This window comes from Cucurbita pepo, chromosome 3, assembly GCF_057944985.1.
Source record: "Cucurbita pepo subsp. pepo isolate OVF chromosome 3, ASM5794498v1, whole genome shotgun sequence".
Lineage (NCBI taxonomy): Eukaryota > Viridiplantae > Streptophyta > Magnoliopsida > Cucurbitales > Cucurbitaceae > Cucurbita > Cucurbita pepo.
In genome coordinates, this window is record NC_141800.1 from 1017186 (window position 1) to 1042558 (window position 25373).

The 25373-nt window shown below is 39.4% G+C and overlaps 6 protein-coding genes and 1 pseudogene across 8 annotated transcripts; 5 read left to right on the forward strand and 2 right to left on the reverse strand.

Moving 5' to 3' along the window:
- The first annotated feature begins 1594 nt into the window (after positions 1-1594).
- Positions 1595-2607, forward strand: LOC111789764 (thaumatin-like protein 1b). Its single transcript, XM_023670445.2, has 2 exons — positions 1595-1708; positions 1787-2607. The coding sequence occupies exons 1-2, from the start codon at positions 1654-1656 to the stop codon at positions 2458-2460; spliced, it is 729 nt and encodes a 242-aa protein (XP_023526213.2). The 5' UTR covers positions 1595-1653; the 3' UTR covers positions 2461-2607.
- Positions 2608-2931: 324 nt separating this feature from the next.
- On the forward strand, positions 2932-6059 carry LOC111789763 (uncharacterized). The gene is made up of 6 exons (XM_023670443.2): positions 2932-3305; positions 4344-4512; positions 4607-4736; positions 4880-4934; positions 5308-5411; positions 5510-6059. The coding sequence occupies exons 1-6, from the start codon at positions 3143-3145 to the stop codon at positions 5618-5620; spliced, it is 732 nt and encodes a 243-aa protein (XP_023526211.1). The 5' UTR covers positions 2932-3142; the 3' UTR covers positions 5621-6059.
- Positions 6060-6340: 281 nt separating this feature from the next.
- On the forward strand, positions 6341-8549 carry LOC111789762 (UDP-glycosyltransferase 73C6). The gene has a single exon (XM_023670442.2). The coding sequence runs from the start codon at positions 7018-7020 to the stop codon at positions 8422-8424; it is 1407 nt and encodes a 468-aa protein (XP_023526210.2). The 5' UTR covers positions 6341-7017; the 3' UTR covers positions 8425-8549.
- Positions 8550-9781: 1232 nt separating this feature from the next.
- Positions 9782-12321, forward strand: LOC111791546 (UDP-glycosyltransferase 73C6-like). Its single transcript, XM_087122099.1, has 2 exons — positions 9782-10471; positions 10962-12321. Exons 1-2 carry the CDS (start codon positions 10190-10192, stop codon positions 12135-12137), a joined length of 1458 nt encoding a protein of 485 aa, XP_086978225.1. The 5' UTR covers positions 9782-10189; the 3' UTR covers positions 12138-12321.
- Positions 12322-13050: 729 nt separating this feature from the next.
- LOC111790157 (UDP-glycosyltransferase 73C12 pseudogene) lies at positions 13051-14749 on the forward strand (annotated as a pseudogene).
- Positions 14750-15797: 1048 nt separating this feature from the next.
- On the reverse strand, positions 15798-17754 carry LOC111791170 (putative pectinesterase 14). The gene is made up of 5 exons (XM_023672411.2): positions 17257-17754; positions 16927-17098; positions 16554-16760; positions 16213-16466; positions 15798-16131 (listed from the first exon to the last, which is right to left on the reverse strand). Exons 1-5 carry the CDS (start codon positions 17673-17675, stop codon positions 15957-15959), a joined length of 1227 nt encoding a protein of 408 aa, XP_023528179.2. The 5' UTR covers positions 17676-17754; the 3' UTR covers positions 15798-15956.
- A 747-nt stretch (positions 17755-18501) lies between these two features.
- On the reverse strand, positions 18502-24976 carry LOC111790522 (uncharacterized). Of its 3 annotated transcripts, none has more exons than XM_023671441.2 (20): positions 23862-24975; positions 23669-23746; positions 23382-23583; positions 23142-23265; positions 22546-22635; positions 22242-22340; positions 22016-22108; positions 21795-21876; positions 21639-21698; positions 21508-21560; positions 21262-21428; positions 20864-21074; positions 20675-20732; positions 20486-20542; positions 20119-20364; positions 19918-19982; positions 19747-19803; positions 19577-19670; positions 19124-19264; positions 18502-19026 (listed from the first exon to the last, which is right to left on the reverse strand). In XM_023671441.2, exons 1-20 carry the CDS (start codon positions 24624-24626, stop codon positions 18922-18924), a joined length of 2847 nt encoding a protein of 948 aa, XP_023527209.2. In that variant the 5' UTR covers positions 24627-24975; the 3' UTR covers positions 18502-18921. The 3 variants fall into 3 exon arrangements, with proteins under 3 accessions (XP_023527209.2, XP_023527208.2, XP_023527210.2); XM_023671440.2 differs by having other exon boundaries at positions 22016-22114; XM_023671442.2 differs by lacking the exon at positions 21508-21560 and having other exon boundaries at positions 21262-21364; positions 22016-22114; positions 23862-24976.
- Between the last annotated feature and the right edge of the window lie 397 nt (positions 24977-25373).

Below are 25373 nucleotides of genomic sequence, written 5' to 3' on the forward strand. Positions count from 1 at the left end.
GAATAAGACAATATCTGCTAGTGGTGGATTTGGACGGTTACAACTTCTAATTTATATGCTTCATGAAATTACAATATCTAACGCACTATTAAAAAAAATTAAATTAAAGGATGGATGACCAACATTTTTTAGTACAACAAAGATGAGTGAAGATTCGAACATTTGATATCGAATAAAAAAATATATAAATTATAATCGAATTATACTTAATATACTAACTACGTTAAATTCTAAAAAGACGACTAGTTAGTTTGAATATTCAAATGATTCTAAACTTATGTAACGATATAGTATGGTTATCAATGAGTTAGGTTGAATAGCAACTCGCCATTAATTTGTTTCAATTAATCACGTAGAAATATCTAGTATGTTCATAAGCAACGATGTATAAGTCTTTATTTGGTCCCTGACCACTCGACAATAAAAGCAAAATAATAACGATTAATTTTAATATTTAAATATCAAATTCACGCAATTAAAATATTATTTTTATCCTATATTTTGAATATATATATATATATATATATATATATATATATATATATATATATATATATTATTTAGAAGAGGAAGAAGAAAAAAAAAAAAACCAAAATACATGAAGTATAATAAATAAAATGACCATTTTTACTGAACTTTAGTTGTATCTCAATTTTCTTAAATAAGAAATTATGAAATTTTCATGATTTGAATGTGACTGACTGTCTATAAAAAGAATATCTATATTTTATCAATATAATTAAACTTTTCTACGAAAAAATTCTTTCAACATTTAAAGCATAAGACCACTTATTTATTTTAGTGATTAATAAAATTTCATAAAACTTCGATATTTAAATAAAAATAAGTATTGGAAGGCGTCCATTAATTGTTATCATAGGTCTTTGAAGAACCCATGGTACTGCATAATTTAATTTGACTAATCAAACTTCAATTAAACTGATAAATACGAAATATATACTAATATTATTTTCTTAAGACCAAATACCTTGAACGGGCATTTTGGTCAAATAAGAGACGCCTATTTTCCTACCCTTTAATTATTCATTACAAGACTCTTCCAATTTCATTCAATCCATTAACGAGATATGCGGGCTAAATTACAAAATTCCACATATACCCTTCATCTTCTTCTAGAATACCTTGTTATTTCCTTATATGTTTATCATTTTTCTTTATTTATTTAATTCCACGTCATTTATTTTTTTTCTTTGAATTCAACAATTATAAATGTTATATTATTTATTAATATATTTTTTAAACGATTAAAAACATAATGAAATTATTAGCCCCCTAAGTACTAAACTAATACTACTAAGAAACATTGATTAAATTTTTGTAATTTTATGTAACGTTTAAAAGTCAATGTTGAAGCTATCAATATTAACACAATTTTTTTTATTATTATTTGAAATTTTTATACATTTCTTGAATTTATGGAGAATTTGATTAGTCTTTGTTTTCGTATAAATTAAATTTCTTAATTCGCAAATATTACGTGTCAGTTCCTTAGTGGTCTGTGAGATTAGTTTCCTTCACGGCAATCTCACCTCCAATCTGGCTGAGCTTCATACATTTGGCTATAAATAGCATATGGTGGATCTCTCCTTTCATTCATATAATTCATCAGTTTGCAAATTGAAGGTGTCCGAAATGTCGAGCCAAGCAGTCCTTGTTGCATCGTTCTTGTTCTTCGTCCTCCATTTTGGTACGATATTGTTTCTTTCTCGAGATGTTAGTAATAATAATGTTTAGTTCGTTTGATCACGTCATTATATTATTTCAGGGGCGGAAGCTGCTACGATAACGGTGAGAAACAATTGTCCGAGAACCATATGGCCAGCAACATTAACAAGTGGTCCAGGACAACCTCAACTATCAACAACTGGATTCGAATTAGCTCCCGGAGCGTCAAGGTCGTTTAACGTCCCAGCGCCATGGACCGGTCGAGTATGGGCAAGAACCCGATGCTCCAACAACGGTGGACGGTTCACTTGCTTGACAGGAGATTGCGGTCGTGGGCTCTCATGCAATGGCGCAGGAGGAGTCCCACCAGCGACGTTAGCTGAATTCACAGTCGCCCCGAACGGCGGGCAAGATTTCTACGATGTCAGCCTCGTCGATGGGTTCAACATTGCAGCCACCATCACGACCCAAGGCGGGACAGGGCCATGCAGATCCTCCAACTGCCGTAATGACGTGAATAGGGTATGTCCGGGGGAATTGCAAGTGAGATCGGGCAACGAAGTGATTGGTTGCAAGAGTGCTTGCTTTGCATTCAACCAGCCTCAGTATTGCTGCACTGGAGCGTTCAATGACCCTAACAAGTGCAGGCCAACAAACTACTCAATGATTTTCGAGAACCAATGCCCGGATGCTTATAGCTACGCATATGATGATAAGAACAGCACTTTCACTTGCAACAACAGGCCAAATTATGTCATCACATTCTGCGGTTGAGAACAATAACTACAAATAATTAAGAATAAAGATATAACACCGTACAGTGTTATATGAACAAACTTGACAAAGTCTTATCTTATGTCAAGTCCATATTTCTGCATTAAATATTAATAAAGAAAGAAAATAAAATCCAACTTCCAATTATTATTCTCTCTCAATATTGCTTGAATTGGATATATATATATATATATATATATATATATATATATATATATATATATATAATAAAAAAATTAAAAATTTTAATTTAATTTTAATAAATAAATAAATAATTATTTAATTATTTAAGCTAAAATTATATAGTAGTTTCCTTAAAGTTACATAAGATTATTAATTATTTATTTATATGTATTTATAGAATTAGAAAAAGGTGCAATTATGAAATTGACGTAGGATTGAAATTGAGTATAAATATTATTCCGTGGAGTGATGGGAAAAAAAAATCAGTTATTTTCGTTAAATTTGGACTGCCCACCGTGTTGGAGTGATTTCAGAGAGTTTGGGAATAATTAAAAATGGCCCATTCTTATGCGAATTGGTAATTCGTCGCTGCCCCATTCTATTCGCTCGTTCCGATCCACTTCCAAACAATCCGCTTCTTCTTCATCTTCGTCTTCATCTAGGGCTTCTTCTTCACATCAATAATTCAATTCTCAAAGCGTATCTCGGATTCTTGACAATGGCGAAGAGGAGGGAGACGTCTCAGAGGAAGAAGGGCAAAAGACAACCACCACTGATTGATAATATACCCAAGTACTCTCAACAGCGCCGAAGCTCACCGCCTAAACGCCGCACTGATTTCTCCTCTCTCTTTTGCTATTCATCTTCTATTGCTCACCGAGGTATCTTTTAATTTTGTACCTTTTTGTTTCTGGAACTGTCTGAACTAACCTAGCTTTGTGATTAATTTTGGAATTTGTTTGTGTACTGGATTTGATGACTCTCACTGTCATTGTATCGCCTCGGATCTCTCTAGCACAATGTTTGATATTTTTCTGTTGTTGTTTTTTTTTTTTTTTTTTTCATCACATTATTATCTTTGATTTCCGGATATTGCTAGACATTGTTTCTACGATCCTGTATTGTCATCTAGTTCTTGGAGAGAAAAAAATTGTGTTTAGACTGATTCACGAAATTGGCCCTATTTTCAGTTATAATACTCACCGTTACCTGTTAACTAGTTCTTTTCATTCACACACGGACAATAATTTACATCCATTATTCTGGCAACAGTTGAAAATGGAGGGCAGGAGTTCTTTGTGGTTATCGTGTTCCATGTTGTGTATCTTGGGGAGTTCGAATCTGAAACAATATAAATGGTCAAATTAGAGTTCTGAATTTTATTTGTTTGCACTCAGCACTGTCCTTAATGATTTAGTGTCAGATGAACCCTACCCCAGCCAGAAATTTCCCTTGACCATGAGTATGTGATGTGTTGCCCTCTTTGAGGTGGTCTCTCTTAGTTGGGTATTCGTAGTGTAGTTGGCTTTTAGATGAAATTCGTGGCCCCTAGTGAGAGGAATGTGTCAATGGATGATTTAATGTTTGTTCTTATGATGGAAATTTTAATGATCCAATAGCCAGATGCATCTATGTCTATCATCCAATATAAGAATTAAGATATTATTAACTACTTCTTGATTGTTTCGTATTACTTATATGGATATTTGTTGCATCAGAAATATCTGGCTCGAGAGATCCTATATAGCAATTAGCAATTCCACAAGTTTTATTTTTCATTTCATTTTGTCAACCCTTTCCTGTTGAAGTGCGCTTGATTCTGTTTTCTTTAGTATTTTGGAATGGAAAAGTCTCAATGTTATATTTGGATTATATGTTAAATGATTGAAACTGAACCTGAAGTCTTTTGGACATGTTAGGCACAGCTGCCTTCCCACAATTCTCCTTGAATCACTCAGATAATACAAATGAAGAACTCTCTTCGAGCTCTTTGGTCAAATGCAGCAACTCGTCTGGGGAAGATGATGAACTTAGCCAATGCTCAAGTCCTGATGATATCCAATCAGTTGAATGCCGCCTCAGTGAAAGGTCTGCTTGTTATGTTAAACTGTTGTTAAAAAATAAGCTATCAAATTTCTTTTCTTTATTCATATTAGTGAGTATTTTGATTATCCTTTTTCAGTTCATGCAAGGCTTTAAGCAAGAGAAAATGTACTTCTAAGATATCATACCCTGTTCGTAAAAAATTACCAGATTCAGAAAGCAACAGTCTTTCTGAAACTCCAGAGAATGTACAGTTGTGGTCTACTGAAGTAAGTAATGTGCTATTCTTTATCATTAAATTCAAAAAAATTCTGTGTGTATTATGATTTTCATTTAGAAGTATCCAGCCTTTTTACTCTTCCTTTTAATGTCTATGCTTAAACCTCTGTGCATGACATTTACCTTCCTTCAGAGTTTTGAGGAGAGGAGTTCAAACACAACGGCAGAGTTTCAAGATCAATCATGTGGTATGCGCTTGATTTGTATATCAATATCTGCCATTTTGTTTTGAAGTTATCTTGGCCATACTATTCCTGCCAAAAATACCATGCTTCGTGAAATAGAAAAAGATTTTGCTTTTTACCATTAAGCTGAGAAACATGTACAGCATCTTCCATTTTTTCAATACACAATGATCATTAAGAATGCATGTTTGAAAGATCAATGTCTTCCCGTGTAATGGCCCAAGCCCAGGAAAAGCTTAAAGAGGACAATATCTACTAGCGGTGGGCTTCGGCCGTTACACCTAGATTCCATGCATTCATTCTGTTACATCATGTTGTTCCGTTGGGTTTTTCTTACGAGATATCAAATATGATGAAACTCTTTGTCTTCTTTAAGCAGATAAAGGGTCTTCATCAAACTCAAGCAGAATTGAAGACAATGACCTACACGTCGACAGAGGACGAGGAAAAAGGGAAAGAAAGCCAAAAGTTCCCTTCGATGTAAGTTGGGGTCTCAAAATTTATTCCAATGCATGGAAAACAAAGTAAAGACCAGTTGTATATTATGTTATGATAAAACAATATTCTTCGGTCTGTAGGAAGAGACGACCATTTCTGTTAAAGCAACAAGAAAATTTCGTCGAATGAGGATAATGCGGTACCTTGGGCTTGCGGCTCCAGTTGGCTCTCCTTTTTCACCAATTGCCTGAGCCATTATCATCCAATCCGGCTTCCTAGTAAAGTTTTCAATCTGCAGGGTTCAGTTTATCTGTCAACTCATTTTGCATTAGTAAAATGTTCCTAATTTTGTTCTCATATTTATCCCACCATATATTGCTTCATCATTTGTAAATAGGCTGAGGTTTTGATGACATTAATTAGAATCCCTTTTAATTCCCTCGTCCCGATACTGCATGGCATGTTCCTTGAACTTTAATGTAAATCAGAGTGCGGAAGTTGAAATTTTGATGGTCTAGAATCTGTGGATGGACATCTCTCTCCAGCCGTGGGCTCATTTGAAGATGGGGACAACATCCAGGTATTGCCTATCAGTTTGATAAATTATGAGTACCTTAAAGAAATCTTTGCACACTTATTGTGTATGTTTGGTTCACCACTTGGAAATAATCATTTTGTTACCTGAGAGTTTGTAGCAGAGGTTTATGAATTAGAAGGATTAGAAAACGAGTAGGGTATGATAAACAAACCTATTACTATTTTATACATTTAGTTTGTATCTCAGACAATACAAGTCAAACCTTACGAGCTGAAGGGTTTGAAACGGATATATAAATTATGGCCAATACTAGGTATATAAGTAGGGATTTCAAATCTTGAGGTTATGCATACTCTGGCAACATTACGTAATGTAGAGTTTGGTTTTTCGGGGGGGGGGGGGGGGGGGGGGGTGATAATGGAAAAGTTGACAGATAAGTCACCCTTACAACCACTCGATAGAACCGTATATGAGATTTTCACATCATACGGCTCCTCGTTCAATTCTTTCGAAGTCATTGGATCCTTTTCCTCGTTTGAGGATCTTCTCCCCTCTTCCATTCCGTCCTGAAGTGATTGGCACCAATTTAGTCACATTTTCATTAATTTGGAATTTGGGCTCTTCTACGTCATTTTCATTTACTTATTTTTTCTTTTTTAATTTCATCATTTATAAAGTCTGATAGGTTTGATCCGGTAGACTTGACCCATTAATGGTAAACAACAGAGGAGGATGGAGAGTCATTTGGAGTATTATTCAGAATCCACAAAATCAAAAGGTTGAAATGTAGGAGAGAAGCTTCTAGAAGATTGTTCCACGTGTTTCTCGTTGACTTCAAATTAAGGAAAAGAAAAAATAAAATATATGGGACTGATCGCACTCTTGCAAATCAAGTTAATTTTGTTTTATTTGTTAGGTTTCTTTTAAAGAAAATAATATTGTTTATTTACCTCGTTGTATTATGTAGCTTTCAAAAATTGACCGGACCGATCATCTATTTAACAATAGTGATTGAGCTTTACCCGAATCCCAATCAGAGCACAAAACCCAAATCAGATCAGAGCACAATATTTGGCCTCATCGCTCTGTAGAACCTTCAATTCAGTTCACATGGCTACCCCTCACTTCCTTTTGTTCCCATTCATGGCACAAGGCCATATGATCCCCATGGTTGACCTCGCCAAGCTTCTCGCCCACCGTGGCGCCATTGTCACCATCGTCGTCACACCCAACAACGCCGCCCGCAACCACTCTGTTCTTTCTCGCGCCATCGATTCCGGCTTGCAGATCCGTGTCGTCCAGCTGGAGTTTCCATGGAAGGAAGGTGGGCTCCCAGAAGGGTGCGACAATGTCGACTTGCTTCCTTCGCTTGCCTCCATGTCCACTTTCTTCAAAGCCGCCAGTCTCCTTTACGACCCTTCCGAAAAATTGTTCCTCCAACTCCATCCCCGTCCCGCTTCCATAATCTCCGATATGAATCTTCCCTGGACCCTCCAACTTGCTCAAAAATTTCATGTCCCGAGACTCGTTTTCTATGGTTATAGTGTCTACTTTCTCCACTGTTTGCAGGGCTTAATGACCCACCGTGATCCTGTCGAGTTTCACAAGTCGGAGTTACCTAGAGCCACCGACGCAGACCTGGCCAAGTTTGGGGTTGAAATGATGCTGGCCGATGCGCAATCTTACGGCGTTATTTTTAATTCTTTTGAGGGGATGGAGCCTAAGTATGTAGCCGAGTATAGAAAGGCAAGAGAATCGCCCGAAAAGGTGTGGTGCGTCGGCCCTGTTTCCCTTTGCAACGACGACAAACTCGACAAAGCAGAAAGAGGCAACAAAGCCTCAATCGACCAACACCAATGCATCAAATGGCTCGACGGGCAGCAACCAACATCCGTGGTCTATGTCTCTCTGGGAAGCATCTGCAATTTGGTGACGGCCCAACTCATAGAGCTGGGATTGGGATTGGAGGCATCGAACAAGCCATTTATTTGGGTCATAAGGAAGGCAAACCTTAACGAAGAGCTACTGAAATGGCTGGAGGAGTATGATTTGGAGGGGAAAACCAAAGGGAGAAGCCTCGTGATTCGTGGATGGGCTCCTCAAGTTCTCATACTCTCCCACCCTTCAATTGGGTGCTTTTTGACGCACTGCGGTTGGAATTCGAGCACCGAAGGGATTTCGGCGGGCGTGCCGATGATCACGTGGCCGCTGTTTGCGGACCAAGTGTTCAATTGTAAGCTAATCGTAGAGGTTCTGAAGGTGGGTGTGGGTATGGGGGTGGAGACAGTTATGCACTGGGGGGAGGAGGAGGAGATAGGGGTGGTTGTGAAGAGAGAAAAAGTGAGAGAAGCCATAGAAATGGTGTTTGATGGAGAGGACAGAGAGGAGATGAGGCAGAGATCCAAGAAGCTTGCAGTAATGGCGAAGAGAGCTGTAGAAGAAGGGGGGTCGTCTCACAGGGACATCAAGCTGCTGATTGAAGATATTGTTGCTCATGGAGGAGGCCATGAGATTTGAAGCTGTCCATGATTAATTGGTCTAATTGTGATTATGAATTTTGGTTTCCTGGCAAACCAGTGGTCATTGTTGAGGCATGAATGGGCCATTTCTTGCGTAATCAAACAAAGCTTTTCATTTTGTGACCTGAGATTTAGTTTGTATATCGGACCATACAAGTCGAACCTTACACGCCAAACGGTTTGAAATGCCTTAGAAGAGATCACTAAAATACAATATCAAACTATTTAAAATATATGAAATACAGGATTTAAATGTAAGTACAAAGGAACTCCAGATTGTGATAGGACTCTCTATAGCCAACAGCCCACATATGCCTCCGCCTCGACTGCTACGTCAAACTCCACCGGAAAAGAAAGTTGAAGTAGTAAAAATGAGTGTATAAAATATACTCTGTAAGTAACTTGCTAGTAGTTCATATTTCGTTATTAAGTCTAATTAATCTTGTTCATACGTTCAGTATCTTATTCTCTTTTGAGGATTCGTTCCCTCATATAGGCGCTTCCTAGGCTACACCTTAGGTTCTCTCATTATACTCCTCTCTTGGTTCCTGGTTAGCCATTTCTGCTAGTCTCTCATCATGATCATCATATCTCAGAGTCATCGAGGTGCGACCTCGGTATAACTCATAAAGTTCATGCATGTCAAGGCTCGACCAACTCTAAGGTGCAACCGTGGATCCCTGTCGCTCGTGGCAAGTTCACCAAAAGAAAGCTAACTGGCAAACTTCCTAATAGTCCTCACAGCGCACAAATCATAAAATCATACGGTAGTTCTATGATTATCCGGACCCCTGACAATCGAATCAGGTTTACGATAAGGGGCTAGTTGGCGAACCCCTACCGTCCCCAACCGCATAACTCACATGCATGAACAATAATCATGACCAACTCTAAAGGTACAACTATGAACCTTTGTCGCTCGTGACCGACTCATTACAAGAGCTAACGGGCAAACTTTACAATAGTCCCCACATGGTACAACCATAAATCATAAAATATCATAAGCCAGTTTTATGGTTATCCAGACCCCTGACAATCGAGTCACGTTCACGATTAAAGGTTAGTTGGCGAACCCCTAATCGTCCTCGTATAACCACATACATAGTAAACATATGACATAGAGACATAACATAGCGATCTAAATATGGATACCTAGTTCATAAGATAGCGCGTACATGTTTCAGTAAACATACATAATTACATTCAACATGTGTCATCTCAACTCATTCTTTGTTCAAACATACTTCTCATACTATATAGCTAAATCTAAGGTTGAGAGGATGCTACTCACACTTTTTGTTCAGGTTTGCATCTGTAGAAGATGCAAAATTTGTGAAACTCTGTTCTTGGTGGCGCCACAGAACTGGGCGAGGCTGAAAGAGAAGAGTTGAGACAGAGATCCAAATAGCATGCTCTTGCTGAAATAACATTATATTATAATCTCTCTAGAATTCATTTAATTATTCAAAATCCATGAAATGTAGGAGAGAAGCTTCTAAGAACATCGTTCCACGTGTTTTTGGATGGCCTCAAAAATCGGTACTATCTTCCACGATCCTTTGTTTATATACCTCGTCGCATACGTTAACAATATATATGCACCTCTTTCAAAGCATTGACGGGACCGATCATGTTTTTAAACGAATGGATCGAATCCCAATAAACACGAAGTGGGGGATGATGCCCTTCGTTACTACAAAAAACCCAAATCAGAGCACAATAATTTGGCCTCATCGCTCTGCAGAACCTTCAATTCAGTTCACATGGCTACCCCTCACTTCCTTTTGTTCCCATTCATGGCACAAGGCCATATGATCCCCATGGTTGACCTCGCCAAGCTTCTCGCCCACCGTGGCGCCATTGTCACCATCGTCGTCACACCCAACAACGCCGCCCGCAACCACTCTGTTCTTTCTCGCGCCATCGATTCCGGCTTACAGATCCGTGTCGTCCAACTGGAGTTTCCATGGAAGGAAGGTGGGCTCCCAGAAGGGTGCGACAATGTCGACTTGCTTCCTTCGCTTGCCTCCATGTCCACTTTCTTCATGTTAGAAGAACACGATTCTCCACAATGGTATGATATTGTCCACTTTGAGCATAAGCTCTCATGGCTTTGCTCTGGGTTTCCCCAAAAGGCCTCATACCAATGGAGTTAGCATTCCTAAATTAGTCGATGTGGGACTTCCATCATCCAACACCTCCCCTCGAACAAAGTGCGCCTCCCCTTAATCGAGGCTCCTGCCTTCGAGGAGGGGCTTGACTCCTTTTTCTTTAGGAGTTCTTTGTTCGATATTTGAGGATTTGAGGATTTACCAATTTATTGGCACGACTAAGTTTAGGGCATGGCTCTGATACCATGTTAGAAGAACACGACTCTCCACAATGGTATGATATTGTCCACTTTGAGCATAAGCTCTCATGGCTTTGCTCTGGGTTTCCCCAAAAGGCCTCATACCAATGGAGTTAGCATTCCTCACTTATAAACCCATGATCATTCCCTAAATTAGTCGATTTGGGACTTCCATCATCCAACACTTCAAAGCCGCCAGTCTCCTTTACGACCCTTCTGAAAAATTGTTTCTCCAACTCAATCCTCGTCCCACTTCCATAATCTCCGATATGAATCTTCCCTGGACCATCCAACTTTCTCAAAAGTTTCATGTCCCAAGACTCGTTTTCTATACTTCGAGTGCCTACTTTCTCCTCTGTTTGCAGTACTTAATGACCGACTCTGCTCTTGCAAGCTCTGACTCTGACTCCGTAATTTTCTCAGCCTTGCCTGATCCTGTCCAGTTTCATAAGTCGGAGTTACCTAGAACCACCGACGTAGGCATGGCTAAGTTTGGGGTTGAAATAACCCTGGCCGATGCGCAATCATACGGCGCTGTCTTTAATTCTTTTGAGGAGATGGAGCCTAAGTATATAGCCGAGTTCAGAAAGACAAGAGAATCGCCAGAGAAGGTGTGGTGCGTCGGCCCTGTTTCCCTTTGCAACGACGACAACCTCGACAAAGCAGAAAGAGGCAACAAAGCCTCAGTCGACCCACACCAATGCATCAAATGGCTCGACGGGCAGCAACCAACATCCGTGGTCTATGTCTCTCTGGGAAGCATCTGCAATTTGGTGACGGCCCAACTCATAGAGCTGGGATTGGGATTGGAGGCGTCGAACAAGCCATTTATTTGGGTCATAAGGAAAGCAAACCTTACCGAAGAGCTGCTGAAATGGCTGGAGGAGTATGATTTGGAGGGGAAAACCAAAGGGAGAAGCCTCGTGATTCGTGGATGGGCTCCTCAAATTCTCATACTCTCCCACCCTTCAATTGGGTGCTTTTTGACGCACTGCGGTTGGAATTCGAGCACCGAAGGGATTTCGGCGGGCGTGCCGATGATCACGTGGCCGCTGTTTGTGGACCAAGTGTTCAATTATAAGCTAATCGTAGAGGTTCTGAAGGTGGGTGTGGGTATGGGGGTGGAGACAGTTATGCACTTGGGAGAGGAGGAGGAGATGGGGGTGGTTGTGAAGCGAGAGAAAGTGAGAGAAGCCATTGAAATGGTGTTCGATGGTGAGGACAGAGAAGAGATGAGGCAGAGATCCAAGAAGCTTGCAGTAATGGCGAAGAGAGCTGTAGAAGAAGGGGGTTCGTCTCACAGGGATATCAAGCTGCTGATTCAAGATATTGTTGCTCATGGAGGAGGCCATCACATCTGAATAGTGTCACAATAACCTTTATTTATAGTCTTCTTTATGCTTTCTTGTAGCGTCATGGTTTCTTATAATTCGTTACATATTGATGTTATTTTCCTTACAACCGATGTGAGATCTCATAATCCGCCTCCCTTCTTTATGAAATGGATCTCTTTATTGTTTTCCTATCAAATAACACTCACATACTTTTGAGGGAGCTTTAAGGACCGGCAGTTCTTGCACCATGTCCTTCTCTTGAACTATCTTTAATCCTCCATAACTTTGATGCCCATATCGACAATGTCATGTTCTCGCCGGATCTTCTGTAATAACATTGAACCAGGATTGTTCCTCTGATAGAGATTGAACAAATAGAGTAAACGTTCTATTTGATGTCATTGTAGCCTCTAGAATCAACCTTCTGCCGTGATGATAAATCTTACATCCTCCCTTTTGTATAAGAATTGCAAGACCTTTTTCTTACCGCTATATGATGCTCAACAAATCGTCCTTCAAGTCTGGTACATAATATAACTCGATGATTACTTGCACAATCTCATTTACTTCAAACTTTACATTTCCTTTGTCCATCACAACCATGCTTGGTGACACATTACCCTATGTTTAGCTCTAATATCATTTGTAATCAGATAGTGTCAGCTCTAGCCCTATCCTTATCAAAATCCACCACTATCAGATATGGTCAGCTTTAGCCCATTACGTATTCTCATCAGCCCATGAATTTAAAACGTGTCTATTTGAGAGATGTTTTCACACGGTTACAAGGAATGCTTCGTCCTCCTCTTCAACAAATATGTAATGTCACAATTGTGAGTCTCACGATTTTGGAGACAACACATGATATTCAAATGAATGAGAACCACACATCGTACCTACCAGCGATTGTTCTCTCAGTATAAAGCCTGAAACAGAGCTCCCCTGTCTTTCTCGTACCTACTGTTGTCTTCTTCCTACTAACCTCTCTACCATGGCCTCCCCTCACGTCCTTCTCTTCCCTTTCTTCGCCCAAGGCCACATGATCCCCATGATAGACTTCGCCAAGCTTCTCGCTCAACGTGGAGTCACTGTCACCCTCGTCACCACCCCCCACAACGCAGCCCGCAACAGCCCCGTCGTTTCCCGCGCCATTACTTCCGGCTTGCCACTCCACATCGCCCAACTGCCATTCCCATGCAAGCAAGCCGGCCTCCCCGAAGGCTGCGAGAATCTAGACTTACTCCCTTCATTCGATTCCGCCTCCAAATTCATGAGAGCCACTTATCTCCTTTACGAGCCATCTCTCAAACTGTTCGAACAACTCACCCCACGTCCCTCCTGCATTATCTCCGACCTCTGCCTCCCTTGGACCTTGAAACTTGCTCAACACTTTCACGTCCCCAGGCTCGTTTTCTACAATTTGAGCAGCTTCTTTGTTCTGTGTTCCCAGACTTTGGCTGTCCAGAAATTCTATCTCCGCTCACTGCCTGATGACTGCCTTGTTACTGTACCTGACTTGCCTGGCTATGACTTTCAGTTTCGCAACTCTGTTCTGCCCAAGCACACCGATGAAGACTTCGCCGCCTTTACTCTCGAGATGGATGAGGCTGATCGGAAGTCCTACGGCGTTGTTTTCAACACCTTTGAGGAGATGGAGGGTAAGAATCTTGCGGAGTTTAAAAAAACCAGAGACCTCCCTGATAAAGTTTGGTGCTTTGGCCCTGCTCTGCTTTGCAGCGACAACCAACTCGACATGGCCGAGAGAGGAAACAGAGCCGTCATTGACAAAGGCGAATGCATAAAATGGCTCAATGGGCAGAACCCATCTTCCGTGGTGTACGTCTCATTGGGAAGCATCTGCAATTTGGTGACGGCGCAGCTGGTGGAGCTGGGATTGGGTCTAGAGGCATCGAAGAGACCGTTCATTTGGGTAATTCGGAAAGGGAAGGAAGCAGAGGAGTTGCAGAAATGGTTGGAGGAGTATGATTACAAGAAGAAAACAGAAGGGAGAGGGCTGGTGATTAGTGGGTGGGCGCCACAATTAATGATACTGTCCCACCCTGCAACCGGATGCTTTCTGACACACTGCGGTTGGAACTCGACGCTGGAAGGGGTAACGGCAGGGTTACCACTGATAACATGGCCGCTTTTTGCAGATCAATTTTTCAACGAGACGCATATCGTGAAGATGCTTAAAATTGGGGTAAGCGTAGGTGTGGAGGCGGCGTCGCAATGGGGAGAGGAGGAGATGGGGGCGGCGGTGAAGAAAGAGAAAGTGATGGAAGCTATAGAACGAGTAATGGGTGCATCAGAGGAAGGAGAAGAGATCAGAGAGAGATGCAGAACGCTTGCGAAGAAGGCCATTGAAGCTGTTAAAGAAGGAGGTGGTTCTTATCGAAGCACTACGCTGCTCATTGAGGATATAATAGCTCTTGGAGGAGGAGGAGGAGGAGAAGAAGGTGATGGTAAACGCATAATAGGACATGGAATCAATGGAATTTGCCGAGTTTGATCGAACCTCTCTTGGTTAATCTTGCACTAAACATGTTATTTGAATTATGATTTGAAATTATTAAGTTTTTCACTCTTTTTTCTTACCATTTTTAATAATAAACTTAAAATTATAATTCCAAAATTCACTCCAACTTCACCTTAGATCTACGTGATTGGAAACTGCACTAACATGTTACAGCTAGCTCCCAAAAGAGGTTGATTATGAGATCTCACATTTATTGAAAAAGTAACTAAATATTACATATAAAATTTCATATTAATTGGAGAGGAAAACAAAATATTCTTTAAATCGTAAGGTTGAGGCCCATTGGAAAGGGAAACGAAATATTTCTTATAAGGATACATAAACCTCTGCTTATGGACCCGTTTTAAAATCGTGAAGCTGACATGTTTAGTTAACTAACTCACCACTCTTAAATTTGTTCTTTTCAGTTTTATTTATAGTTTCATTAAATTCAAAAGAAAAAACAAATAGAAAATGCAGAGGACTCAGACATCAAGTGATGAGAGAGAAATACAAAAAATAAATTAAGGAAATTACCAAATATATAGAGACTTAGTAAGCATGAAATGACCGTTTTGTCCCTTTGTTTTTAAATTTTTTGAAAACGACCACACCCATCTGATATTTTGTCTCACACGCACGAACTCTCAAACCACCAGGCTACCAGTTGGCGGTGACGACAAGGACGAGGTCCTGTGGACGGCGAGTACGAACAGATTGTTGGATTGTTGAGGATTATTGGGAGTGAGTCCCACGTTGGTTAAATTAGTGGAAGATCATGAGTTTATAAGTGAGTAATACTATCTCTATTGGTATGAGGTTTTTATGAGAGCTTATGCTCAAAGTGGACAATATCATACCATTGTAGAGAGTCGTGATTCCTAACAACATGGTATCAGAGTCATGCCCTAAACTTAATAATGTCAATAGAATCCTCAAATATTGAACAATGAATTGTGAGCCTTGAAGGTGTAGTCAAAAGTGACTAAAGTGTCGAACAAAAGGTGTACTTTGTTCGAGGGCTCCAGAGAAAGGAGTCGAGCCTCAATTAAGGGGAGGCTATTCGAGAGCTCCACAAGCCTCAGAGGAGGCTTATAGTGTGTACTTTGTTCGAGGGGAAGATTGTTGAATTGTTGAGGATTATTGGGAGTGAGTCCCACATTGGTTAATTTAGTGGAAGATCATGGGTTTATAAGTAAGGAATACCGATACAGATCATTTAAGAGTCGTGATTCCTACCATTATAGAGAGTCGTGATTACTAACACGGATCATTTGAGAGAAGTATAAACATTAAGAAACTCGAAAGTTGAAGGCTTATTAGGGACATTAAATAGAAGAGAAAAGGGTAATTTGTTGATGGATGAGCCATTGATCTCCATCAATGTAGGAAACATTCATGTATGGCTCAGCCTCCACTTGATTCAGGTGCTTTGAATATGGCACTCTCAAGCTGCGATTTGCTCCTTCTCCAGAGCATTCATATTCCCCAAAGAACACACTCCTGATCATCAAAACAAACAACATCATGGGGTGACCCTCTCACAAAATAATGTCATTATAGCAACAAAGACTCTTATATTACTCGTCTCTTGAAGGGTGTCCCCAGTCATTCCATCCGTCAGCAGCCACCACGTCGGTCATGTATGTTTTAGAGAAGATGACAGTGGCAGAGACGCCCCAGGCACGGCCAAGCCACACCTTCCCAGAGCCATTGATGGTGCAGTTGATGAAGGCAAAACCAGTTTCCTCCATTCTTGTTTGCCTTCCTTGTGCTGTGATGGCTCCACTCACCCCGCCATCCACCATTGCCTTTGCTATTGACTTGATGCTACAACTCTGCCATTACCAAACCAAACCAAACAAAACAAATGAATTGAAGGGTATTTTAAAACGAGGTAGAGGATAGAAATGATGATTAGGTACATCATAGAGCGATCGAGCATTGCCAAAGATGAAATCAATGGACCCTTGAATGAAACATTCTTTAAAGTAATGTCTTCCCTTGTCATCATAGAGTGTGTCTTGAGCTCCATAAAACCCACATCCATAGAAAGCAGCTTCATCTCCTGCAATTCGAAGTGCCACTGCTTGTCCTCCAACAGTCCCTGGATTTGGCTGTGGAGCTGTGTTCTTTTCTCAAAGAAAACCCACAAAAGCCGCATCAATAAAGGTAATAACAACGAGACCCGATTGAAATGACTTTTTAAGTGCTTAAAGATACTCTTTTTTTTTTTTTTTTTTTTTTTTGCAGAGACTTCAAAACAAAGTTAACGAAGCAAAAGGAAGATGTCTTTACTTTGAAGCTGATGTTGAAGGCAATGAAGTTTGAGGGAAAGATTGTGACTGAAGAACTGTAAGCGGTACCTCCCGTGGAATTGGCAGTGTCATTCCATTCTATTGAAGTGTTGAGGTAGCCTTGGCCTTGAATTATCAAGTTTGTCTTGTTGGCTTCTATCATCACCTTCTCCCTGCCAACACGTTTCTCTCAATCTTTTAGTTCAATCATAACAGAGTGTGAAATCAGATTAGAGACAAAAACTTGTGTTTAAAGCAAAATTTTCGAACTGCCCTCTTTCCAAAAATCAATAGAGAAGGAAGATTTGAATGTTTAATGGAAGATAATGACCTGTAGATTCCAGAGTCAATTAGGATAAGGGTCCTTGAAGAGGCATGATCAGGAACAGCGTCCACTGCGCTTTGCACAGTGCTAAAATTTGCACATCCCTTCAAATCAACTGTCAAAGTGAGTGAAACATTGTACAAAGATATCAACTCAGAGTTCCATTTCTTCTCATCACAATTTTCTTTATGCTTCAACTGATAGTATTTGGACGCAATTTGAGTCACAAGAGACAAGAGATCATCCGAACCACTCGCTTTCGCTAGACTGCTGAAAATGCCAAGCTCAAAAGCACCGTCTTGAGGACGGACAGCGGCGAGGATGGCAGTCAAGGAAGGCGGGAATGAGCGCAGGGCAATGGTGATGGAAAGAGCTACAATGAGAAGAGAACAGAGCCAAAAGAGGAAGTTAGTTTTGATCTTCATGAGGTTAGGAGGACCTGTTTGTGGGTTTATGTCAATTGGGACAAGTGGGGTTGAAGGTAAATAGTTATATATATATATATATATATATATATATATATATGATTTTGAGGGAATGGGGGGAGTTAGTGGAGGATTGGCTTGGCAGGTAAGAAGCCTATGGACTTCCATGCATTATTTTGGTTTCTGGTGATGATGTCAATTTCAACTTCTTAAAGGAAAAGGCCATTGAAATCAAAGACTTGATTAGCAAAACAAGAAGATGCATTCTTTAGAAGAGAAGTTGCATCTTTTTTCCCTTGTTTTCCCTCTAAAATTTCATCATTTCAATTTTATTTTATCTCTTTCTCAACAACTTAGTTTTAATAAAACTAATTTCGACAACATTTACAACTCATGAGAGCTTCCCGGTATGAATGTTAAAAATAGTCTTTATTTAGTTGTGGATAGTGTTGTTTATTTAGTTGTGGAAAGGTAGAGTTTCTATTCGTCTCCTTGTATATTATTCCTTCCATCTTCTCTCTTTTATTCTTCAGATTATTCATTTAGATTGAGTATTTGAGTTGAGCAGTCCTAATCATCATTGATCCTGTTTCCATCTCGATTGCCAATGATGCTTTAAGGCAAAGCATAGGGCCGGTTGGAGTGCGTATATTTATGGATATCGTCTTAATTATAAAGCAAAATAGTGCACATTTCACTGTTTTGTTTATTTTAGTGGATTTGGGAGTCTTAATAACAAGTCTATTTAATACCTTTTCTAAAGTTGTAAGAATTATTCCCCCACCCTCCCACCCTCATACTTGCTAAACTAAAATAAAATATTAGATAAAATAAATAAGATTTGCAATGTCATTCTTTTTTAAATAATAATTTTTCTTCTCAAGTCATTTACACAGCAAAATCAACTATAAGCACATCATACTAACGCTTGAGGCACTTGAATAATCACAAGTATGAATGGAAGGGTGTCTAGAATGGCTGGTGGTTGTGACTAAAGCCATCACCTACGATATGGAGGCAGTCAGGAAGGCAACGGACAAGGAGAAGAAGGTAAGGGAAAGTTACATTTGAAGATGTAATACAAAACTAAAATGGATATTTAGACACTAGAGCTCATCTACTGGATAGCCTAAAAAGGGAAAAGGGTTTATAAGCTATACACAGGCAAACCCACAGAATGATGGTCGGAGAGGGAATAGAGAGAGGAAGGGGAGATTAGAGGGAACCTCACACCCTCCATGCTTGGTCACAATGGAGCACCTACAGCCCGAAATGAAGGAACCGATTTCCGAAGCATGGATGTCCCTTTGAAAGTTAACATCTGGCAGCAAGTTCTTCTATAGCTGCTGAGCTGCAGTCAGTCGATACAAAATTATGCTTAGGTGTGGCTGGAAAACGCACCATTTGAGGTAAGGAATATGTGCTGTTATATTCTTTGAAGTATATACCTGGTCTGGTTTTATTCTCTTGAAACCGAACTTTTCAGTCCAAATGGATTCAGCTTCTTCGGCAGCCGGGAGAACAAGGCACTTAACTTTCAAGAAAGCTAGCAGCCTCTCGATGCACGAAAACAATGTTTGGAAGTAGCCCTGTCATAATTACATGCAGGAAATGTTAGAAAGAATCAAATCAAAATCGCCAGAATATTGCATACTCTCGACTTAGAAAGTCAAAGATGTCAAAAACATTCCAAATTGCCTTGCATACTCGGAATATCTAGAGTGTAAAAAGAAATGGAAGGATGCGGAAAAGGAAAATATATTTTCACTGGCAGTTCCAAAAGAAACTGTAGGTCAAGAGAATAATATATATTTTTAAAAGAAAAAAAAAAAAAAAACAGGAAAGAACATAAAACTAAAATATAAGTTTTTATGGATGAAATAATATTTCATTAATCAGACCTTGCCATGGTTACCATTACTCGTTGCAACCAAGGGCAGCTCTGCAATATCTTGCCCAAAAACACGAAGCATTGCAGCAGATACAACAAATGAGCTGTGCAATATAAAGAAGAAATTCATAATGATGCTTTGTAACAGGCTATAGGTCAATCGATAAGCAAGATTCTTACTTGACAAATAATAGGGCACAATACATGCCTCCGAACTCTTGTCCACCTACATCCCTTCTGTCAAATAAGATGACAGATAACAACAAAATATAAATTACCACTATAAAAACAGAACATGGCGCTATTATTGCTGACAGACCAAAAATCAGAATGAAATAACTTGTCACTAACCCATAAACCATAGCTGGAATAAGATCGCGTCCACTTGTTATATCAACTATAGGATCAAAGCGATCCTGTAAATTAATGACATGTTTTAATCAAACATTGCACTTATGGATCATACTTCAAATGCTGGCAACACAGTTTATCTAAAATAGTATCTTAATCAAACACAGTTTATTAATCAAAATGAAATATAGGAAAACTTACGTGGAAGATAGCAATGGCCTCTGACAGCAACAACCGAGTTTCAGGTGAAGCAATTTTGCCACTGATAAGCCTCCAACTGACATCAACATTAGTCTTAATGTCTGAACCATTTTCTACAAGTTTTCTATTGACAGCATCCAAAAGTGAATTCTGAAGCTTTTCTGGCCCACGAATTAGCAACTCCTGTAGAGTAGAATGTATGCTCGTACAACTTGTGCTACAAAACCACTTTCCTCTTGGCAATTCCTATTTCATTAACGGTCTTTACCTTTTCTTATCTCGGAAAAAATGGCATTGGACAAGGAAAGAAATTGTTTCCACACAAAGGATTTCAAGTAAAAAGCAAGACTACGATTTCAGTCAATACCTTAAGAAATGCCATTTTGTGGTCTTTTAAACAGCCCACGTGAAATTCCTTCTCGCACTGACCACAAATCAAATGAAGAAATTGCAGAAAAAGCATAACAGCAAGGAACATAGGCAAGGAACTAGAAATGAGTTGATAACAACAGCAATTGAATGATCAACTAGAGGTTAAAATGATATGACAAGATACCTGATCACAAAGTATAATTGTGAGGGGACCAAAACCTGATTTGCTGAAATCAGAGCCACTGCATTCAAAGATGTAAAAGGAAATACTAAACATCAAAGCAAAACCATTATACAATATAACACAACGAAAAAGAAAAATGAGAAGCTTATTCAGGGACATATGAGAGAAGAAAAAAAATGCAATTATTACCGGCATAACACACATCCACTAAGATCTGTTTCTATGTTCCTAACCATTCGAGTGCATCTTTTAGTTATCTGCTCAATAGGGTCAATTCCATGCACCCTTCCGGCTGCAACCGCATTGGCATTATGCTCAACAAGGTTCTCTCTTTGGAACAGATTCTGGCAAAATTTACAATACCAATCACCACGAGGAACACTTGATAAGGATGCACACTCTGCACAAAGGAATGGACCGGAAATCAGGCAGACTACAAAGTCCATTAGTCAAAAAACTGAACGAGACAAGGAGGCCAATTTAACACAACAGCTTATAAACTGTTGACTAAAGAGTTTGTAAAGAAAAAATAAAGACGTACTACGGCTTAAATTGTCTAAACCATGGTACTCCATATTATGATTTACCTTTATGGAATGCCCTTGGGCAGCCATCACAAAGCAAAAGATTTCCACCATCTAGACATATTATGCACAAGTCGTCATTATCCTTAGCAGAATACTTGCGCCCCTTCAAGAGAGAAATTGCTAATTCATGCAGAGAAATCCCATTTGATGTGTAAATGTATGCATAACTGCAAAATAAAAATCCATATGAAAAAGCTTGCAACGAATATTTTGAGCTGTCATAAAACTAAAGGAAAATATGCTCACGGATTCTTGCGAGAAGACCAGCCAGCATGAAGTTCAAATTGTGAAGGACTAACCTGCAGATGGAACGTAAAAAGAAAGTGTTCACAATAGCACTCAAGAATCTGAAAGTACAAGAATTTAAAAGGGCTCACCACACAATTGCAGCAGCAACATAAAATTCCAGATCCCTTCTTATAACCCTGGAGCAGTTTCTGGACGTAAATGAAAGGAATAAATCATTACACACATTAATAAACTGAGGAATACTTGAATGGTTACTCCAAGCATGCATGACCTATCTTAGCTACCTGTGCCCTGGCAAAATATGCTACTTCAGTTCCATCAGGCAATCCGTCTTCCTCAAAAACCAACTTATGCAACCTCTGATCTCTTAAGAGTAAAAGTATTCAAACATAAAGTAATCAAAATAGTTATCAAAACCATGAGAGGTATTTCCTTCAATAATATGGAATCAGAAGGAAATTTGGGCCACTAAGAATTAAATAACAACAAAGGATAAACAACTAACTTCATTGTTATTTTCCACTGATTTTTAGCTAATGAAGAACTACACTTTGAAGCACTTTGGGAGGATTTTAGCATTGAAGCTAGTTTCAATGACCTGCAACTTAAAATAAAGATATTAAAAAGATGAAATGTTGGACAGAAAGATGATGCAGCCTTTTTCGGTGGATTTAAATGGTTCACCAAACCACGGCATTAAAAACAGTAATCTAGAGATCAACTGTACTTACTTCTTCCTCATCTTCACTGCACTCTTATTCTTTTTAGGAATACGCATTGGTGCACTTTTGGGAGACCTTGAGATGGAAATGTATTCGGATGGTTTTGACCTGAAAGTTATACCAATGATTGAACTTGAAAAGGTATTAAAGTTGAGTATCTTAGGAAAAGAAATCGGCATACAGCTAACTTAAAGGCAGGAATTTCAAATTTAATACTTCAATCCCCAAAAGTGTCGGGAAAAAATGGAGAGGAAGTGGGAAAAAAAAGGTATAGCCCATAGTGTACAATGCACATAAAGAGAACGATACTTGCTTTGCTTTTGTTACCCATTTGCGTTTATATCGTGAAGAGATATATACTGGAACACTTCCAGATGATTTTGATGGGGTTGGAACTGTTGACCTGCAAAACCAAACTAACCTAAAATGTAACGTCTTAACATTATACTAAAGAAAGAAAAAAAATGAAGATGACATTTCTGTGCATTCATGTTCTAAATCGTGAAAGATTTACAGAATCCGCATTTTCAGTGTAATTAGTGGCGTCCTAGAAAATTACACTGTTGAAGATAGTACCATCAATCTTACATGCATTACGTATCCCATCTTTACTTAAAAGCGCTACACTACCCAATTCAAAAACTTATATGTTTTACTATCTTATGAGAGTTTTCCTGGCCCGAAGTTGCAAGTAAGATACTTTCAGAAGCAGTTCGTGTACTAGCTGTCGTGGAGAATTTTTACAGAATAATATTACTCTACATTACTGTATACATTGTCATACATAGAAGCCATACCAGGGAAGAATATAAAATTCTAACTAATTTTCCAGAACCCATAGCATGAACGGAGCATTTGGGTTTGGGTGATAGGAAAAGGGTCCTAAGCTGAAAGAAGTAGATGCCATACCTCGGTCTCTTATCAATTGCGGAAGTGAGGGGCATTGGCAGTGTCTGTGTACACTTAGATCGCTTTGATTCCTCGCACGATGGGCATAAAGGTCCCACATTTCCAATGGATGAAGGAAAGCATCCTAGAAATCGTCACTAATTATCTAACAGATTATAAATCTTGTAAACTACTTGGTTTTGGTTGCGCTTATCATGACGTCTGCCAGTGGCGACAAATAATAGAAAACCAAAATTTCACCTTTACACTCTCTACACGTATAACATTTTTCTTCAGGCGAAGAGCTAATCAGACTTTGTACGGTGGCCTCAAGTGTCTGCCTACTTCTCTTGCATGCTCTCACCAGGTCGAGTAGGCTCTTCCCGTTCTCAAGACATATATACTGTGCTGCTCGTTTATATTGTTTACAAGCGTGGATCTCAAATTGTGAAGGAGGAATGACCTAGATTGAACAAAAAGAAATTAACGAAAACACTAACAAAAACCATTTCATGAATCCCTATGTTAAATCCAGAGAGATTACAGACTCTGCATCCATTGCAGGATGAGCATGTACACAAAATCCCACCATCTTTAATTGTACCGCGCAGGCCGTGTTCATATGCCTGAGATCAAAATGCAGCAAGAAAATGAAGCCTGATATATATATAACACCCAATTCTAAATGATTGAACATACTGAAAATTATACTTAGAATTCGAAAATTTAAATGAGCAAAACCTTCTTTACACCCATGTAGATGACAGGTACCCCCTCGAGCAAACCAGTATCAAACAGCTCCCTCACAGTCATTGGCTTCTTGTTCAATGCAATCTTTTTGGACATTTTTAATTCCAACTTGTTCTTCGGAGTTGACACTGAGTTGACTGTTTCATTTGTTTCTCCACCGACATCTGGAATAACTTCCTCTTTAACAGATCCTATTGTAATTGGGGTGACCGTGACTTCCTCGAGCTCAACCTTCGATCTTAATGAGGAGCGTGTAAAGCGCCTAATTCCCCACCTAGACAATCTTTCCTCAACTTTTCTTGCCTTTGAAGTAACTTCAGGATTCCCCGCCGCTCCTTCTTCCTTATCTCCAGATTTTTCCATCGCCCCATCAGACTCTTTCTTACAGTCAGAACTCTTCGAATTGCAATTCAATTTATCCGAAACTATAGTTTGAATTTGAACCTCCTGATTCATACAGCCCTTCCCAACTTCCAAGCTTCCAAGAATTTCCTGCTCAACCCCGCTATAACAGTTCTTCCTATTATCATTCTCCGACAGCCCACAGTACACATTGATCGGAGACTTCCTTCCCCTAGTATATACAATCAGACCATTCACAATAGCGCCTTTAAATCTCTTGCAGCTACCACTCGGAGCAGCCTCGTCCAAATAGCTACCCGACCTCGCCTCAGCTAGAGTCTCACTTCGAGTATAACCAAGATCCCCCTCAAGCTGAGATTGAACCTCCAAATCAAAAGCCAACTCCCGCTTCATACCTAATAATAATCAGCCCTGAAACTAGAATTCAACAGAAAAATACGAGCCTCTGAATCCTAGAATTTGAAAAGAAAACTCTGGAACAACGAATGTAGCAGTGGATCGCAAGTATCGCCGTGAGAAGACATGGAGAAACAGAGAGAGAGAGAGGGAGATCGGAACAAATTGGAGTTAGGGTTTTGAAGAGGCTTTTACCAGAAAGTGAAGGGAGAGAGAGAAAAGAAAGAGGAAGACGGTGTAGCATCAAAACGCATCTCTGGAATTATAACGCAGTCTGAGCTGAGTGTGGAGCAATGGAGGGAAAAGGATAAAGATGGCGGCCTGCACAGAGACGGGCAGACCGGGCAGCCTTTCCCATTACTCTAATCTTGCAACAATACGGAACGGAAATACGGAACGGAAATACGGACTCCAACTGGAAAAGAAAAAAAAAAAAAAGAAAAAAAAAAAGACCAATACGCCGTCGTTTTTCCGCAACAATATATAAATTAATTTGTATTCTCGTGTACATTTCAAAATGTTTAGTACAAATTTGTGTTCATAGTTCCACTAAGAAAACCGATAAATATTTGAATTAACTTAATGAATTTGAATAGTCAAACATGTTTTTGTTGGGACAGAGCATTTAACGAACTAAATTCATCTTTAAAATAATCAAATTGGTTTGTTTATAATCATCTAAAATTCCAACAACTGAGAGAGAGAGAGAGAGAGAGAGAGAGAGAGAGAGAGAGAGAGAGAGAG

Excerpts from the sequence above, each read along its gene's own strand:
- LOC111789764 (XM_023670445.2), top strand. The coding sequence starts at position 1,654 with ATGTCGAGCCAAGCAGTCCTTGTTGCATCGTTCTTGTTCTTCGTCCTC. Across the intron at positions 1,709-1,786 it reads GTTCTTCGTCCTCCATTTTG|GGGCGGAAGCTGCTACGATA; the intron begins GTACGATATTGT and ends ATATTATTTCAG.
- LOC111791546 (XM_087122099.1), top strand. The coding sequence starts at position 10,190 with ATGGCTACCCCTCACTTCCTTTTGTTCCCATTCATGGCACAAGGCCAT. Across the intron at positions 10,472-10,961 it reads CCTCCATGTCCACTTTCTTC|TTCAAAGCCGCCAGTCTCCT; the intron begins ATGTTAGAAGAA and ends ATCATCCAACAC.
- LOC111789763 (XM_023670443.2), top strand. The coding sequence starts at position 3,143 with ATGGCGAAGAGGAGGGAGACGTCTCAGAGGAAGAAGGGCAAAAGACAA. Across the intron at positions 4,935-5,307 it reads GTTTCAAGATCAATCATGTG|CAGATAAAGGGTCTTCATCA; the intron begins GTATGCGCTTGA and ends GTCTTCTTTAAG. Across the intron at positions 5,412-5,509 it reads AGCCAAAAGTTCCCTTCGAT|GAAGAGACGACCATTTCTGT; the intron begins GTAAGTTGGGGT and ends TTCGGTCTGTAG.
- LOC111791170 (XM_023672411.2), bottom strand. The coding sequence starts at position 17,675 with ATGAAGATCAAAACTAACTTCCTCTTTTGGCTCTGTTCTCTTCTCATT. Across the intron at positions 17,099-17,256 it reads ATTGACTCTGGAATCTACAG|GGAGAAGGTGATGATAGAAG; the intron begins GTCATTATCTTC and ends ACGTGTTGGCAG. Across the intron at positions 16,467-16,553 it reads ATGCTCGATCGCTCTATGAT|AGTTGTAGCATCAAGTCAAT; the intron begins GTACCTAATCAT and ends TGGTAATGGCAG.
- LOC111789762 (XM_023670442.2), top strand. The coding sequence starts at position 7,018 with ATGGCTACCCCTCACTTCCTTTTGTTCCCATTCATGGCACAAGGCCAT.
- LOC111790522 (XM_023671440.2), bottom strand. The coding sequence starts at position 24,626 with ATGAAGCGGGAGTTGGCTTTTGATTTGGAGGTTCAATCTCAGCTTGAG. Across the intron at positions 20,543-20,674 it reads CAATTATACTTTGTGATCAG|TGCGAGAAGGAATTTCACGT; the intron begins GTATCTTGTCAT and ends ATTTGTGGTCAG. Across the intron at positions 20,365-20,485 it reads ACAAAATGGCATTTCTTAAG|GAATTGCCAAGAGGAAAGTG; the intron begins GTATTGACTGAA and ends TTAATGAAATAG.